The 19,039-nt window shown below is 38.3% G+C and overlaps 1 protein-coding gene across 2 annotated transcripts in view; it reads right to left on the bottom strand.

Annotated features, from left to right (window-relative positions):
* UGP2 (UDP-glucose pyrophosphorylase 2) overlaps positions 1-19,039 on the bottom strand; it is a 30,330-nt gene that overhangs the window by 2,543 nt on the left and 8,748 nt on the right. For both annotated transcript variants that reach the window (XM_082215790.1, XM_082215789.1), the window contains exons 2-9: positions 18,690-18,817; positions 16,323-16,430; positions 13,814-13,999; positions 7,489-7,622; positions 5,147-5,444; positions 4,288-4,485; positions 3,133-3,375; positions 91-195 (exon numbers count right to left, since the gene is read on the bottom strand). In XM_082215790.1, coding sequence (XP_082071916.1) covers positions 91-195; positions 3,133-3,375; positions 4,288-4,485; positions 5,147-5,444; positions 7,489-7,622; positions 13,814-13,999; positions 16,323-16,430; positions 18,690-18,803 — 1,386 coding nt within the window. In that variant the 5' untranslated portion in view covers positions 18,804-18,817. The remainder of the gene's footprint in view (positions 1-90; positions 196-3,132; positions 3,376-4,287; positions 4,486-5,146; positions 5,445-7,488; positions 7,623-13,813; positions 14,000-16,322; positions 16,431-18,689; positions 18,818-19,039) is intronic.

The following is a 19,039-nucleotide window of genomic DNA, read 5'->3' as shown; positions in this document are numbered from 1 at the left end:
TTTAATCTTAAGGGAGGTTGACAGATCAACAATTTCTACATGTTATCAAAACACAAAGGCAATTTGTATACAGAAAATTGTATGCCCTACCTTTAATGCAACATTTTTGCCAAATGTGACATCGCCTGAAACAGTCAGATGATCCAATTCTAGCATATCTGGTATACTTTCAAACCTCTTCAGGTAATCTTGAACCTTTTCAAAAAGCAGACATTAAAGAATGATGCCCCAGGTCCCCATATATGTGTCATCATGAAAGATCTGTCTGGGAATTATTTGAAATATAAACAACTCCATGGCCTACCTAGAACTATACTTATTTAGTTGTTTGTCATGGAATTTTATAACTTTCTTTTTTTCCTCACCCCTTTAACTAAAGACAATTATTATTTTCCTATAGTTTCATGCAAAATGCAAGTGATTAATGGACAGGGAATTGCAGTCATGGGGGCAGCAGTCCTTTTCTAAGTTCATCTTCTAAGTTTAAAGGTTTCTGGTAGGCATCATTGTTATCCCTCTGGAAATCAAGGTAGGCTACTCATAGCTTTAAGAGATAATTACTTGAAGAAGCTGGGCTTGCAATGTTCACACCCAGGATAGAGCAAATGGGAGCTTGCTCATGCCAATTTGATGGATCAACACACCTGACTTGGATCTGGGTTAACAATGGAAAACTGAACTGAACAAATGAGATTGTGTAAGCATCCACTATCAAATATGCCATTGTCATAGGAGAATATAAGAGTTCTGACGACAAAAGCAGTTTAAAAATAATGTGAAAACAAGGCACATCAACCTGCTTCAATAGTAGGTTTTCTGGTCAAATGCTGATGTGAAGGAAGTCAAGAACATCATCTGTTGCCCGAGGGGTTTTCTAGTAAGGGTCGAGATTTTCCAGTTTCAAGATTTTCAAACAAATCCACAAACCAATTAAACTGTGCCACTTTCATTTAAGTGCATCTAGTTCTGCTGAAGTAAACTGAGCCTAGTATTCCCAATTTGAGCTACTCTGCCAGCAACAGTGGTAAAGACATCAGACAACACAGAGCTACTCTACGGCATGCCCATTTAGAGAAGGCAGATCTGGCTAAAACAAACCACACAGCTTAGATAAAAAGAATGGCCTTTTAAATCAAACCTCTCAATTAGAAAGAGACTTAACAAATTTTCTTTGTTTCCTATTATCTAAGATATATAAGCTGCTTTTGGGGTGGGAAACAAAAGATGAACAGGTGAAAACCAGTGATGATACACTGGGCAAGGGATTTTGGTTATAATACAGAAATGGAAGCATGGAAAAGGTTATGGAATATGGATTTGAAATTTACAGCATGTTATACATTGAAAGAAAATTATATGAAAATGATGTACAACTGGTACTTAACACCCAGTAAATCAGCGAGAATGTGTAAGTCAAAATCAGACACATGCTGGAAATGTAAATAGGAAAAGGGCATATTCTATCATAGATGGTGGTCTTGTAAGATAGTATAAGACTTCTGGGAAATTATTTATAATGAATTGAAAAAAATGTTGAAGGTAACTTCTATTAAAAAACCAGAAGCCTTTCTTTTAGGGATACTAGGGCAGGATATACTGAAAGACCAAGCAAAATGGCTTATGTATGCAACCACAGCTGCTAGGATGCTCTTTGCACAGAGATGGAAAGAGGACACTGTCCCAGCAAAGGAAGAATGGCAAGCAAAGTTAAATAAAGAATGGCAAAATTTACGGGAAGAGTAAGAAATCAAGAAGAAAGAATGGGGGAGTTATGTGGATCATCTTAAAAAATATTGTAAACAAACACACCAGCAGGATTAATTTAAAATCAAGCAATTAAAAGGTGACTTTGGAAGAAATATAGAGAGAAACAAAAGGAATTAAGGAGGAGATGCAGTTTTGAAAATGTTTTTACAAGAAACCAAGGAAGGGGAGGAAGGAAGTCAAAACAGGTATGTAAATGTAATCGATGATTATTATTGTTAAATTGAAAAATGAAAATAATTTTAAAATAAAATAAAATAAAACCACACAGCTTGGTCCACCACTACGTGCAAATATGGTCAATGTTTTACTGCCAAGCTATAAACAATTAAAGGAGCTATTCTACAAGCTAGAGTGCCTAGTCCTAGGCAAATAAAAAGTCTTCTCCTGGCACTAAAAAACCACCCAATTAGGCATCAGATAAGCATGTATGTGAAGAGGATGTGCCACACACAAATGCAAGTCACCACCATCAAGAAGGTCCTCTCTTCATCTGAGATTAAAGGACCTATTGGTAGCAGTGGGCTCACCAGGGGAGATAGAAGGGTTCAAGCAAGCAATGGTAGATACTAGTTGTTTGGGTAGCCATCATCCACCAAGCCATTGAGTGCTTTATAAGTAATACCTAACACTTTCAATTGTACCTGAAAACAGACATGCAAAACTGTGCCTATTTAAATACTGATAAGATATACTCTATACAGCTGGTCACAATTAGTAACTTAGCAGCTGTGTTTTGCAATGAATTGGAATCGCTGGGAAATATTCAAAAGGCAGTTCTCTATAAAACAAATACTAGCAACCCATTCTAGAAGCGATCAGAGCATGGATAATTGTCCCGGGCTCTCTCTGGGAGGAATCTCAGCTGTGCTTCATTCTTAGCTGGTGAAAGGCACTGCGTGCCACAGGTGCCACTTGTACGTCTAGTGATGATGATGGATCAATCAGGACTCCCAGACTCTAGAATTAGTCCTTTTGGGGGATTGAAGCCCTATCCAGAAACCATCTTGCTGATCCACCTACCAATGGAATCTCTCTTATTTAGATTGAACTCCAGGTTTGTGTGTCTCATCCAATCCGTTACTGATCCCAAACACTAATTCACTAAGTCTTACTGAATTCAGTAATTCAGTAAGTCTACTGGTTAACCTGACTCCAGTGAAATAGAGTAGAATTGATTGTCATTAGCATAGTGAAGGCACCTCACTCCAAATTTCCAGTTCATTTAATCTACTCTTAGGGCAGCATTCAGGAACGCAACTAGATTGGCTTCTATGTGAAGCCATGTGAAGGAGCTTGATAAAACTGTTTACCCATCATCTGCATTTAACATTTTTCTTGTTCCTCTCATTTAAGAGCTGTGCTTACCTTGGTGAAAGAGCTTCCCAGTTTGACCAGTGGCACAGTAGGGAATTCCCTTTTCTCACTCATTGTTAAAGATCCAGCATTAAGGCTATATAGATTGGACATCACAAGTAGAAGATCAGACGTGGTCTTGACAGGCAGAAACCTGCTACGGGGTACATTTATTCCCAGAGAATTCTCAAAACTTTTAATGGCAGCACCAACAGCAGTCTCCAGCTGAATAACATTTAAACCACCATCTAATGTCTGGAAGAAAAAGCTTCATCAGTTAAGTAACTGTTCAAGAACGTTAACTGAATTGGTAACAACAATGATGATGATGATTAAAATTTCTGTTATTTCTTTAAACATCACAGAGTGGTTTACAATATAAAACACAAAAACACATACCACAACAACAAACAAAAACAATACCCCCCCCCCCAGTTTAAAAGGCTAGGCTGTTTAATTAGCCAAAGTCCTGGGAGAAGCTTTCACCTGGCTCCTAAAGATATGTAACTAATAGTTGCTCCATCCAAACTATAGCTCAAAGATGTACGTTTTGTCCGAGTGCACCACATTTTCAAACCACAAGAAGTATAAATAAGGGGAGGAAGAGATCCCTAGCACTTCATCCTAATACCTCTTGATAAGGTTTATTTGGTCCCCTAAATAGCCTGACGTGAAAGGGAGGACCTTCAGGGACTTGGCTGGTAATAAAAATCATAATCCCTTTTAATTTGTGTACTGCCTTTCTATACTGCTAAGCACACGGTGGTTTACAAGCTGAAGGAAGAACAAAATATACAACAAAGTTTACACCTCTTATAACAATACAATACAAATAAGTCACAATAAAAATATAAGTTAGTCCATTTATTTATTTACATTAATTGCCAGTTCTTGATCCTTAAAACCAAAATCGATACATAATAATTACATTATATTTTCCAATTTAATTTGGATATATTCCTGTAATATCCAAAACTTCTGAAGAAGTGATAAAGAGAAATATAAATACTTTCTGAAATACTTTTCCCCACTACTTAATCCAAAAGGATATATTTTGGATCAGGCTTCCAATATTTCCTAAACTTGACACAAAGTTTTCAAGATTGGCATTTTTACCCTCTCTTTTCAATTTTGTCCCTTCAGTTTCTGACCTTTTCAGATTCTTACCTTTGGATTGACAATAATTTCCATATCAATAGCATTCTGCTCCTGTAGCCGTTTAATTGCAGAGAGTGAAATCCATAGGTTGTTTGTGTTGAATATTTTGAATTTTGAAACAGACTTGAATTCATCTACATGTGGTTTTGGCACCTGAGCTATTTCCACTAGTCTCAGTTTGTTCTCATATTGTGTGAGCGTACCACCCTGGAAAAACAGAGCAAATCTAAGTGAAATGGAATTTTATGTGGGCACAAGCAAACATAAAAAAGCAAATTTACCTTGCTAAAACTAACTGTGACCTGCTTGCCTTTGGTTTCTAGCTTAAATTAGACAAGTGATCTTGGCAGCATTCAGCTAGAATGTTTTCACCAGTTCCATGCCACCTATTACACAGTTGGACATACCAAGAGTTTTCTACTTGTTTATTAAAACAGCCATTTAATAGTGGTTTTTCTATTGTGACTTTGTTGACAGAAATATGGTTCGATGAAGTTATAGTTTAAGGTAACCTATAACTTAAAGTATAAATAATGGATCTTGTTTCTGCTTGCATTTTAATTGTTTTGAAATTGTTAAGTGTCTTGACACAGCCAAAGGAGACAAATTCTAGAAAGAAATTAAAATAAGCAGGTCATAAATAGAAAAAAAGTTAGAGTTTATCCCCCATTAGAATACTACTTGCTTTCATTCTGCAGCGCACTACAAATCTTGGGATCAGATTCAGGATTTCATAGGCTAGTGGGGAAGTAACACTTCTATGGGTCCAGTTTGTTATATCCATTATTACATTCTCCAATCATTTCAGTCCTTGGTATGCGACTTACAATGACAGAGACACAGTTCTGAAATAAGCATTTGTATTTACCTTAACATCTGCCCTCGTTTTATTGGTGACCTCCATAACAAATTCACACCGTTTTCCATTTGGTGAATTCATGAGGTGGTTAAGGATGTAGAGATCAACAGTGGCACCAAGGTTATCTATGTTGGACACAAAAATATACTCCTTTCCCTCACCAATAAAATTATCTAGCAATCCAGAATTATAGAAACTTGCATAGATGTCCCCATGGCCTGGGGGATACCATGCCTCTGTATTCTCTCCTGAATAGGACACATCTTTTGCTACTGGTAGTAAAGACTCTTTATTAATCCGTGGGTACCTGTAAAAGAAAATACCCTTTAAGACACCAACATGGGCTGGAGAGCAGTTGAAGTTGAAGGGAGATAATGGACAGTTTTACAAAATATTTATGACCTACAAGGGAACTTGGGGTAGCAGAGGATAGAGGGGCCACTCCCAGCTCTGCTGAGAAGCCAAGCATCTCCATCGGCAGCCACTTTGCAGCAGCCACTATATCAGGCTACAGCAGAAGAAAGAAGGAATGTAGTGCAATTACACACACACACAGTGGAACCTCAGTTTTCAAACGTAATGCGTTCTAGAAGTCCATTCGACTTCCGAAACATTCAAAAAACGAGGATCAAAGGGGTGCCAGCAAGTTCAATGTGGAAAATTGAGAAATGTGCATTCAAAAACAGAAGCATTCACTTCTGGGTTTTTGGTGTTCAGCTTCTGAAACATTCGGCAAACTGTCTTCAGAGGTAGCCCTATGTATAACATATCACAGTAATCTACCCTGAGGTTACCAGAGCATGGACAGCAGTAGTTAGGCTATCCCTGTCCAGACAGGGGCGTAGCTGGGCCACCAGCGGAAGCTGATTGAAGGCACTCCACGCCACTGAGAACACTTGAGCCCCAAGTGACAGCAAAGAATCCAGGAGTACCCCCAAGCTATGAACCTGCTCCTTCAGAGGATTGTCTAGGGAACCACCCACTAACAGGGTCTCAGTCTTATGTGGATTGAGCTCCAGTTGGTTGGCTCTCATTCAGTCCATTATCAAGGCAAGAGACCAGTCCAGCACTTCCACTGCCTCACCTTCAGATGTAAAGGAGGAGTAGAGCTGAGTGTCATCAGCATATTGCTGACAACATACTCCCAACTTCTGGATAGCCCCACCCAGCAATTTCATGTAGATGTTGAACAGCATAGGGGATAGGATTAAGCCCTGCAGAACTCCACATGGCTGAAAAGCACTCCCCAAGTGACACCCTCTGGGAACAACAATCCAAGTAGGACTGGAACCACCAGAAACCACCCACCTCTTACTCAGACAGTTGCTCCAGAAGGATACCATAGTCAATGGTATCAAAAGCCACTGAGAGGTTGAGGAGAATTAACAGGGACACATTTCCTGTCTCTCTCCCGACAGAGGTCATCATACAGGGCGACCAAAGCGGTTTCTGTGCCAAAACGGGGTCTAAACCCCAATTCTGTCAGCACAGCTGTAGACATACATACATAACTTCATTTGTATGGTGCCTTTCCATAGTTCAATGCAGCTTACAAAATGCAGGAAAAAATAATTACAAACATAACAAAAGTAGGAATAAATAATAAATAAAAAATCACACAACCAAATTAAAACAATTTCCACATGAACATATAAAATTAATGTACAAAATTAATATCCCCCCACCAACAAAAGCCCCTGAAAAACAAAACCCCAAAATACTCTTTTTGCTCCTCCTCTCATCTAATTCTTTCACCCCAGCTGGTCATCAGAAGAACTTTTAACCAAGAAGTTGTATCTGAGTTAGCTTATTTCCTCCTCTCTTCCAATTCTTTTTTCTTTTCTTTTTGCATTTTTAGATTGCAAGCCTAATGGCTGAGATATGTTTGTAGTGACCCATAAGCTGTTCTGAAAGCTTTTGCTTTCTTTCTTTTTTCTTGCTGAAGAGTGGGTTTTTAAATTCTTTAAATAAATTAACTAACTCCAAACATCAGCTACAACTTAGTTATACTACATGTGGCTATGACTTTCTGCTCACAGAAAAAGTGTGTATTTCTGAATTTGATGCCCTTCAATCTCAAAGGACAATTTAAAATCAACATATAGGGGCAAGGGCTGCTTAAAAATGCCTCTAACACTGTAGAGGGATGGTCAAGCTACAGAGTGAAAAGTGATGTGAGTTCCCACAACATTGCAAAAATACAGGGGAAGAGAATGACCTCAAGCAGTTGTTTCAAATTGCCCAAATGGAAGTAAATTGGGAGGAGTTAAGATATAATGGATATACAGAATATGCCTTTCTTGCATCTAACCATGTAGCTTTTATGACCTAAAACCAAGTGCTGTCAATACCTGCTTTGATTGAAAGTGTAGATTTTCACACGGCTGTGGCTGTACTTTTGCAAGATTTTTTTTGTGTCTTCATCAGTGTTGAATGAGTTCATTAGAACCAGAGGAACATCTGTATTGTAGGTTTTATTTAGATGCTGTAAAGAAATAAAAACATTTGGAAAATAAACTACTGGATTATTATATTAATTTTGCCATCTTAAAAGTAACTCTCTGTATCATCCCTTTACTCAAGGACAATGATCAAAGAATACATTCTTAGGTCCAATGGACGGAAGTCAGAAGAAATTAGCAGAATAGATTCCTACTGAAGTGCTTAAAACACACACACACACACACTGCTGCCGTCACCACCCAAGAGAATGACTATAGGGAAAACTGTGACACATAACAGCCACAGTTTGTTGCCCAGCTTGAGACAGAGAAATAAATACCTTTCAAAGGAAATTGAAATATCCACCTTTAAAATCTTATTTTCAATAAATGTAAAGTCTCCCCAGCTTTCCATGCAAATGGTAGAAATAAAAACAAAGGTTCTGCAGGAGCTTATAAAATGCTTAAGCTAGCATTGAGAATGTTGTAACTCTAACCAGCTAAATATTTTCACATCAATCCACCGCCACACACAATTTCAATACAGCTGAAATCTATCTAAAAAGCAGTTGTGTGTCACCTAGTTTCATTATTTACATAAGCAGTAAAGTAGATATAACAGTTACAGCACATGGGAAGGTATAGCCATTGCTATTTTTCTAGAAGAAGAGATGCTGGAACTCACCATAAATGCCTCCCTTCTGCTCTTATAATGGCAATGGCGCCCAACTGAGGAGTTCCCTTGACTTCCAGCCCTGGGTATATCCTCCATAAATACTAGAAATCCATTTCATAAGGGCCACCTGGCACAGACCGTATTATCTTTTCAGCATCAATTTAAGAGTCTTCTTCCAGGCATTTGGTAGTATTTGATGGGCTGCTTATTAATTTTTGCTAGGCATCTGTCTAACCAGTAACTGTGTCAATATTTTAGTGTGATTTCAGTATTATATTGTTATGGGGGGGTTAGACTGTTTCTGAGCACAATCCAAAGGTCTGGTTATTATCTATCTTAGGGCCAGGCTATCTGAAATACTGTATTCCCTCATACAAATCTGTCCAGGTTTTGAGATCTTGGAGGGAGGCCCTTCTGGTGGTCCCAGCACCCGCACAGGCCTGCTTGGTGGGCACACAGGAGAGGTCCTTCTCAGTGGCTGCTCCCAGACTCTGGAACTCCCTCCCTGGAGAAGATGGATTGGCTCCCTCATGGCTGTCCTTCTGCTGGCAGGTGAAGACTGCTTTGGGGAACTGACTGGTTTTGTTGAACAGGCGGGTGCCATGATGTTTTTATTGTAATTATTGGTATAGTTTTAGTAGATTTTATATGTGTTTATTGTTTTACTTCTATCCATGTTTAACAGTTTTTTAAATGAGCTTTTTCTATGTTTTTAGCAGTTCTTATTTTTATATGCCTTGAGTCCCCATAGGGGAAAAAGGCACGGTATGTTCAGTTTGGGCCACAACTCAGTGATAGAACCTCTGCTATGCATGCAGAAGGTGCCAGGTTCAAGTTCCAATATCTCTAGGTAGGACCAGGAGAGTTGCTTATCTGAAACCCAGTCAGCGTAGACAATATGGAATTAGATGGACCAATGGTCTGATGTGGTAAAAAGCAGTTTTATATGTTTCTATTTTTTTATTGCTGCCCCAAAGACTGAGATTGCTTCATTTTTTTTTAGGATTTGCATTTTGTATTTTAGTCAACCACAAGAGCTTTGTTAAAGGGCAAGTTATAAATATTTGAAATACAGTGGTACCTCGGAATGCGAACAGAATCTGTTCCGGAGCCCCGTTTGCATCCTGAACAGAACATAAGATGCGACAGCGCGTGTGTCATTTTGACCGTCTGCGCATGCGCAAGTGGCGAAACCCAGAAGTAACGCACTCCATTACTTCCAGGTCGCCATGGAGCGCAACCCCAAATCGCTCAACCTGAAGCATATTTATCCTGAGGTATGACTGTAATGAGATCAGGTTTCTGCTTAGGCCAGCACACCAGACCGTATCATGCTGGTTCTTTATAATCTTCAATGACTTTAGACTAAAAAATGCCCTAGAATCAAAGATTTCTCAGGAATCACCTCCTCTAATGTGAATGAGCCCAACAACTTCAATCTACTTCTGAGGACCTTCTCAGTCAGCTACTATCCATTTTGCTCTGAATTAGATCCCCATTGGGCACTTCACTGACCCTCCCTCTTCAAATGTTTCACTGTAACTACTCAGAAACATATTGTAATTGCAATGAAGAATGGAATCTCAATTTCACTGTCTTTTAATTAATGTTGCTGTTTTTACATAACTGCTCAATTTTACACCTTTTGGGTTAGTAGTTTTAGGCGCGAGAAGTTATGATGATTGGGTTTCTTGAAAACAAAGCAAGTAAAAAACACCCGGAAGGTCACATACTACAAAAAGGACATGATAGCACCCAGACTATTTCCTGCATTTCTGCCATTCTACTATGCCTTCTCAATTAATCTGGTGGTCCCCCCCCCAAAAAAAATATCTTAGCAATTCTTATTCTACAACATAATAGATGAAAGCTCAACTCAAAACCTATTTTAAACTGATTTGTAGAGAAGGATGAGTTTCTGCAAGCTTGCTTATATTTGGAACGTATAAGCCACACAACTTCACGTAGCCGCTGTGACCACAGGTGGCAAAACTGTGTGCCAGCATCTCAGTCACATACTGAAGCTTTCTAAGCCTTCATGAAACTTGTCTGTCACAAAAAACTTGCAGTTTCATTTGCAGTGGCCACCAAGTACAACAGCTGCGCTCTTTGATATTATCTTATTGAAAATATGCTTCATTTCCTTTTTGCTAACATCAAGTGTCCCACCTATTTCTGAACATGTTCCAAGTCTGAAATTAACAGAGAACAGAGTACATATAGAGTCAACAGCAAAACATCTCAAATGCCTTTTGAAAAAATGCATCTGCTAAGTGATGAATAATGGCAGGAGAATATCTCTACTCCAAAAGTTTTTTTAGACTAATATCATACATGACATAATCAATACAAACCCAAAACCTCATCATGATATGATAAAGATAAATCATAAAGATAAAAACAAACAAATGATGAGTAAAAACAAATTACAAGATGTATCTGGTTTAAAGACTGAAAAAAGGTAAAGTATTTAGGTGTATGATTAACAGCAAATAATATAAATTTGTATAAAGATAATTATTTAAAAACCTGGGAAGATATTAAAAAAAAATTAAAAAATTTGGAATAGAATTAATCTTTCACTATTAAGTAGACTGTCGACTATAAAGATGAATGTATTACCAAGAATGCTATTTCTGTTTCAGTTGATTCTGGTAATTGGCAAGACAGATTGAAACACATGGCCAAAAGATATTTCTAAATATATTTGGCAAGGGGAAAAACCTATAATAAAATATAAAATATTGATAGATGCAAAAGAAAAGAGGTTTTCCCTGCCGGATATGAGACTATACTATGAGGCATCCTGTGTTTGTTGACTGAAGAAATGGATGACATTAGAGAATTCACATATTCTAGACTTAGGTCATGACAATATTTTTGGTTGGCACGCTTATTTATGGTACAAAGAGGTGAAAGTTCATAAAGGATTTACAAATCATATAATTAGGAAAAATGTGTATAGAGTATGGGATAAATATAATAATTTATTAGAGTTAAAACGCTACTTTGACTCTCACTGTTGGAAGCTATAGAGGTAAAGAAAAAGAATATGATGAATTAGGGGTGGAAAAGAAGCTTGCAGAAAAGGGCATGTCATGCGCAGAGTGAGCATCCCTTGCCAGTGAGGAACCTCTGTATTGAACAAGATGATTCCACAATACAACCATATTCTCAGACTGTGCTGCTTTGCTGCTAAAAAAATTGTCTATAGGTGTTTTTCCTCACTTTATTCATTTACACTGGGTCAATGAGAACTTCATAAGCTCATCCAGGGTTCAGGTGTTTGAGAAACCCTGTTTCTAAGCCTTTCTTAGAGTGAAGATAGTCATCCTTTTTGAGATACGTCGAACAGAAATCAGTCTAGTGCTCCAGATGTTTCTTTCCCTTAGATTTGTGTCAGGGTGTTAAGCGCTTTTCTAATAGTCATTGAATGGAGCTCAGTTTTTTTATTCCCGTGATGCTCTCTTGCTGGACTTATAATTGTGCCCCTTTAGATTTGTGGACAACTTATAAAGGTAAAGGGACCCCTGACCATTAGGTCCAGTCGTGGCCGACTCTGGGGTTGCGGCGCTCATCTTGCTTTATTGGCCAAGGGAGCCGACAGCTTCCGGGTCATGCAGCCAGCATGACTAAGCCATTTCTGGCGGACTAGAGCAGTGCACGGAAACACCGTTTACCTTCGCGCCGGAGCGGTACCCATTTATCTACTTGCACTTGGACGTGCTTTCGAACTGCTAGGTTGGCAGGAGCAGGGACCGAGCAACGGGAGCTCACCCTGTCGCGGGGATTCGAACTGCTGACCTTCTGATCAGCAAATCCTAGGCTTGTAGTTTAACCCACACTGCCACCCACGTCCCTGGACAACTTATAGAAATTTATTAAAACAATTAAAATAATTTAAGGAATAATTTAAGGAATTAACAACATGGATACGATATCATTTGAATGAAGTATTTAAGAAAAACAGGATATGAGGGTTTGGGGAACAAATATCTCAACTGGGGAGAGATCTGTTGGAATGCAATATAAAAGTGCTGTCTAAAATGTATAAAATATTATTGGAATAGGAGACAAAGGACGAGCAAGTAAAATCTTCAGTGATACATTGGGCAATAGATATTGGTCATAATATAGACATGGAACCATGGAAACGATTATGGGATACGGATATAAAATTTACAGCATGTTATGGTTTAAGAGAAAATTATATGAAAATGATATATACATGGTATCTAACACCAAGTAAACCAATTTAAATGTACAAATCTAAATCAAATAAGTGTTGGAAATGTAAAGAGAAAGAAGGTTCTTTTTATCATTTGTGGTGGTTTTGTAGTAAGGTTAAGGCTTTCTGAGAAATGATATATAATGAAATGAAAAGGGTGTTTAAAATAACGTTCGTAAAAAAAACCAGAAGCTTTTCTTTTGGGAATAATAGGGATGGAACTATCTAAATTGTATAGAAACTTATTCATGTAGGTGCCTACAGTGGCAAGAATGTTAAAATGAAAAGAAGCAGAAGTCCCAGCAAAGGAAGAATAAATACAAAAACTTATGGAATATGCAGAAATGGCAAAACTTACCAGAAAAATAAGAAATCAAGATAAGAAACTTTTTATAAAAGAATGGAAATGGTTTATTGAATATTTACAGATAAATTGTAAACAGATAAGAACATTGACAGGATTATTGTAATAACCTGCAGTTTCAAATGAGTATATATTTAAAGAAGAATAAATGAGCAAATTAAGTTAATTAGGATATGCAGAAGATATTAAATATAAATTTAAGGAACCACAGAAAGAAGGAAAAGGAAGTCAAGTTTTGAAATGTCAACATGATTGTAAAATCAGTGAAATGTATAAACCTGAAAAGTATATAAAACTTCAAATTTCCACAAAATTCTTCAAAATCATTTTCAGCAGCTGCCCTCTTCACCACCCTCCTTCAGAGGGGATGATTAAACTTAAGCACTAGTATAAATCCTTGTTGCTTTCCCTGATCAACAATGAACGAGAAAGTTAACAAAATACAATGTCCATTGCTTTGGAAAAGGCGTATCATCAAAACAAAGAAAAAACTAGCCTTTCACTTTCAAAGTAGTCTTATCAATTTTGGTTGGACATTTGGAGGGAAATTTTCAAGAGAGAGTACCAATATTTCATAAATCATTTGTCCCAGGGAAGTAACCTTATATAACTGGTATGCTTACTGTACTATACGTAGACCAATATTAAAAAAGGAGAGTAAGTTTTGCTTCAAACTTTAATGGAAGCTTCCACATGCTCTGCCCACGGGCTTTTCTTATAAAGATTTAGGGTGACAATCTTAGTTACTTATGAGATTGTAGTAACAATTTAATATTTCTGAACAATGAAAAATTATAGTGCCTGCACAACTCACATCTTCTATAAAACAGAGGTGGCTCCAGCTCCCATCAGCCCCAGGCAGCACGGTCAACTGTCTGGGATGATGGGAGCTGGAGGTAATTCAGCAGCAACCTAAAGGCCCCTACTATAAAGATTTATTAACGGAGAGAAAACAAAAACAAGTTACCTCAATCTGCTGAACGGTGAGATCCAAGAAGGTATTCTCATTTCGCACACCAATAAGGCTTTTGGGGCCTTTGCACCCCATACTGGTGCCCAAGCCACCATTCAGTTTCACTACAACCAGCTTGTTTAAGACTGAAGCAACACTATCAGGCAGCCCCCTCGCCTTTATCTTCTCATACGGTTGTATCTGAAATGAAAACAATGGATTTTAAGAATTATTCATGTTATTTACATGGCTGAAGTGTCTTGTATGTTAAAAAAATAATACAACAGAGTTTTAAGTTACTGTTCAGATCTGAAATTCTTTAGAAGTATTAAATCAGGAGGAGGCTCTAAACTAAAGATACTTCTAAACGCATTTCAGCTTTGCTAGCAGTATGCCATCCTAGTTAAAGTTAACAATTCATTGCATTTTAAGCTGGGAGTAATATATTTTGAACTTCCACTCCACAAAGATAAGTTGTTTTTCAAGTGTGTCATTTTCAATTTCTACTAGTTTCTTGGCTACTATGTGTGTTAATTATTATTTAGATACACTAACAGACGTGTAAGAGTATTGCCTATCTGTATCATAAGCATGCTAATTTTTTAGGGTTTCATAATTTTACTCACTGTAGCTACTTCACATTAGCCAATTCTGTTATTGAAAACTTTATAGTAAAACTTTAAAGACAAGCTTTAAAGAGTTTGTTAACAATAACGTTATATACTAGATGAAATTTTCACCCTACCCCTTAGCAATTCAATTACAAAGTACCTTTCCTGGCCCCAAAAGCCATCAATAACCATTTCTTGTTAAGTATAGCTTGATTTTTCACTGCAAACTTTCATGTTTTTCCATTTGTATGACCTTCCCTTTTCTAATCTTTTGACACCTATGTTTCTTTTTTTAAATTTTGGGTTTGTAGTAGCATTTAACTGTTCTTTTTTTACTGAATTATGGTGAAGGGCAGGCTATGAATCCAAACAGATAAATGAGGTCACTATGAAGCATTCAGAGCAAGACAAGAACCAAAACAGCTGTTTCAAATACTCTGCAGGTTTCAACTGACACACCATTTTGGCTTGTAATGCACATGATTGTGACCATCTCAAAATGAATTATAACTGGTAAAGCTCAGTGAAGCAGATCACAGCTTTTAAAATGACATGTTTGATAAAGTAGTTTCAGGCTGAAAATAAGCCATAGTTGCATATGACTTCATGGTCCATACTATTCAAATGAGGTTAAGATCCATTTATCTTTCCCACTGCCAGAATAAAGATTCAAAACAAAGTTGTCCTTTTTTAAAAAGTTAACATTCAGATTGGAGATATGCAGACATTATTCAATTGCACATGTTTGTTTTTATTTAAAGTCACATCTAAGGCACAAAATTTCATTATAACATAAAGGTACAACATAAAGGTAAAGGTAAAGAGACCCCTGACCGTTAGGTCCAGTCGTGGACGACTCTGGGGGAGCCAGCGTACAGCTTCCGGGTCATGTGGCCATCATGACTAAGCCGTTTCTGGCAAACCAGAGCAGCACACAGAAACGCCGTTTACCTTCCCGCCGGAGTGGTACCTATTTATCTACTTGCACTTTGACGTGCTTTTGAACTGAAGGAGCAGGGAACGAGCAACGGGGGTTCACCTGTCGCGGGGATTCGAACCGCCGACCTTCTGCTCGGCAAGTCCTAGGCTCCGTGGTTTAACTCACAGCGCCACCAACCAAGTTAAAGAGAGAAAATTCACTGCAAACAGATGACTGCAGAAACTGAAGACTTTAAAATATTTTGTGTCCCAAAGAGACACCCATAAAATTTCATTTTTGCTATACTGTATTAGAGGAAGAAAGTAAAGGGAGTCTTTGGAAGCAATGCTACACAGTGAAAAGTGTTTTCATGGATTTGAAAGGTCACACATAACCATTGTAATAATCTATTAATACTTTCATCATTCTCATAAGAAGACCAAGGCAACTAAAAACACAGACTGCAACGATGCTAAGAACATAAAGAAGCAATGCAAAGATAATTACTGTATATACTAGAGTATAAGCCGACTTTTTCAGCACATTTTTAATGCTGAAAAAGCCCCCCTCAGCTTATACTTGAGTGAGGCGGGCAGCGGTGGCGGGACGAGTGGCCGAAAAGGAGCCCTTTCTGGCCGCTGGTCCCACCACCACCACCGCCCGCCTCTCGCAAGGGCAGGCACAGGAGCCACAGTTGGGAGAGGTGCTGTCAGCGGAGGAGGAGGAAAGCTTTGGAAACAATCTCCACCACCCAGAGGTGCTATTGGCTACGATCTCTTAAGTGATGGAGACCACCTCACATCTTGAGGATAGGGAGCTGCTGGTGTGTCATGTGATTTATTGACTTCAATGTAGCATGTAGAGGAAGAACACTGGTTGGCGGAAATTTGGTTACTGGAAAGTTTTACAGCCCATTCAGCAAGCAAAGGGTGTGGAGTCACAAAACAAACAAAATCCACTGCAGTGGGGTTATTCACATAATGTTGCAACTTACAGAATCTTCTGGAGGCCTCTGGATCTTTTCCCAGTCCACAGAAGGTCCCTTTTCTTGTAAGAATCTGTGAAAGAGCTTTTTAAACCCTTCTAGATCTTTCTTGGTGTGCTGAAAGAAGACATGAGAGGGCAAGTTTTTTTAAAGTAGTATTAGCCAAGAGCACAAGTGTCTATTAACTCCTATGCAAGCCCCAGTGAAACCGAGTTTCTTTACAATTCCCATTAAATTAAACAGACCCTATAATGGAAAAGAGACTGGTAGGTTCTCTTCCATCAAACTTTCAAGAAACTATGAGACTCAGAGGTATAACCAGATTCCAATAGCTGTTGATAAACCCAGCATTAATACACTTGTCTATTACTTCTTTAAAGCTATCTCACCTAGTACCCACCACATCTTTTAGGGAATTCCATGTCAATTAGTTTTGTCAAGAAACAAATGCTTCATTCTCACTTCTAATCTTTCATAAATGTCACACCACTCCTTTTTGATGGGAGTGCCTTAATTGTGGGACTCTCCCCCCAATGATGGCTATAGCAGTCCCAACTCAGTTTTCCTTTTAGGTTGGTGGTCAAGGGGTTTTTCTTCCATTTCACATTTTGTTAATGTTTCTTAATTTTACTTAAGTTATGAGAGTGGTCAACAATCTTTATACACCCATGAACAGACATGCATTTTTGAGCAAGTGCCATGGGCATCGCCACTTCTGGTTACTTCTCTCCCCTCCCCAAGAGAGACAGAAAGCGCACAAATACTTTGTTTTCCCAATATAATTGGGCAAAAGTTGGATCCAGCAGAATAATTCTGAGCCCTGAAAAGCACATGTAATTTAAAAGAGGAAATGAGTCTCACTCTTCCAACTTTCCCCTTTAGCTCTGGTTAGTTTTCAAGGGAGAAAAAGTCACTTTCACCACCTCATGGCAGGAGGGAGGCAGCTCACAAGATGTCAAACCACTTTGTGTTTTTTTCTTAAGAGTCAAGCAGTTTATAATTTTTAAATACAGTGGTGCCTCGCAAGACGAAAAGAATCCGTTCCGCGAGTCTCTTCGTCTTGCGGTTTTTTCGTCTTGCGAAGCAAGCCCATTAGCGGCTTAGCGGATCAGCTGATAAGCGGCTTAGCGGCTTGGGAAAAGGGGGGGGAGGAAAAATCCCCGCAGGAACTCACAAGATATTTTTGTCTTGCGAAGCAAGACCATAGGAAATTCGTTTTGCGAAGCACCTCCAAAACGGAAAACCCTTTCGTCTAGCGGGTTTTCCGTCTTGCGAGGCATTCGTCTTGCGGGGCACCACTGTAAAAGCAAGGGCAAATTTGTTCACTGTATTATGGTTTGAATGCACTTCTGGATTATGTTACAAAGGTGTTGCAAAGATTTCTTAGAAATTAAAAAAAAAATAGTTTATTTACTAAGTTCAAAGATGTAACTTCTTCTCTTAGGAGTATTTTCTCTAAACTATGAAGTCCCAGCCACCTTAGTATTTCCTGGCAAGAAAAGCTCTCTAATTCCATATTTATTTTAGATGGCCTTTACTAGCTGTACATCATCCTTTTTGAAAATACAACCAACTACCTGAACTACACATAATATACTAAATTAACTGCATCTCTGATTTGTATAATATTCTAATACTTGCTGTTTTAATTTCCAGTCCCTTATCTAATTTGAAATCTGGAATTTGCTTTGTTTTCACTTCAGTGAGCTTCACAGGGTAGTTACAGCTAATTAGATCCTGTGCATGTGAAGCTGGGAAATTTGTCCCCAAAGGCATGGGTCTGCACTTACACTGGTTCTCATCTGCTACTTGTTGCCCATCCACCCAGTTATGCAAGTTATACATGTAGAGCTTGTAGTCATCTTGGGATTTTCCACTGTGTAACATCCAACAATGTCCTACTGATGTCTCATAATATCCAAGCACAGATGTCTGCAATGTCAGAGTGAGGGAAATGTCCCAAGTGGCTGGGCAGGAAAAGCACACTCTGTCATCACACAGTTTGGGCAAATGTAACAGCTGATCCGGTCTTAAGACACCATTAGTTTCAACAAAATGAAAAGCAATATACTAGAGACTGTATTCTAAATAAAACTGTACTTTACTACCATCCTGTGGACCTACATACCAAAGAACAAGAGAGTTTCTCAACAGGCCTGAGTTTTACATGATTAGCAGGTCCAAAGATGTCTGTCTATAACTTATTTCATTTATTTATTATTTATTCAATTTGTTAGTCATTTTATCTTGCCTAAGGCAACCCAAAGCAACTTAAACCAATTTAACATGAAAATGTTCATCTGCCCATATTTCAAATATTCTTCTAAATTTTTAGAAGTCATACCAAATGCACATTTAAATAATTGAAGTCCCTACCTCTAGTTCATTCTGTGGTGCAGTACCAAGTATCTTGTCCAGTTCCACTTTCATGGAATATTCCAGTTCTTGTCTAATCGCTTCCTGGAATTGGGAAGTACCGGCCCGAGACATCGCTTTGCTAAAATCTTTATAAAAAACAGAGAGAGGTAGAGAGATGGGAACAAAACGCTTGTGGGGTAAAGTGTAGGTAACTAAGAATGCATTAGAAAGCAGTTTTGTATTGTTTCAGATTTCTTTTCTACAGAATTAAAAGTCACACCATGCTTCCATTTTATTAATCAATGGACCAAAGGAAGAGGATGCACTTCCATTTGTGTATGTACTGAAATAACAGACAGTGTGGCCAT

This window comes from Podarcis vaucheri (genome assembly GCF_965113315.1).
Source record: "Podarcis vaucheri genome assembly, chromosome: 3".
Classification (NCBI taxonomy): Eukaryota; Metazoa; Chordata; class Lepidosauria; order Squamata; family Lacertidae; genus Podarcis; species Podarcis vaucheri.
The sequence above is the reverse complement of the archived record's forward strand: the minus strand, read 5'-3'. Positions and strand labels throughout refer to the sequence as shown.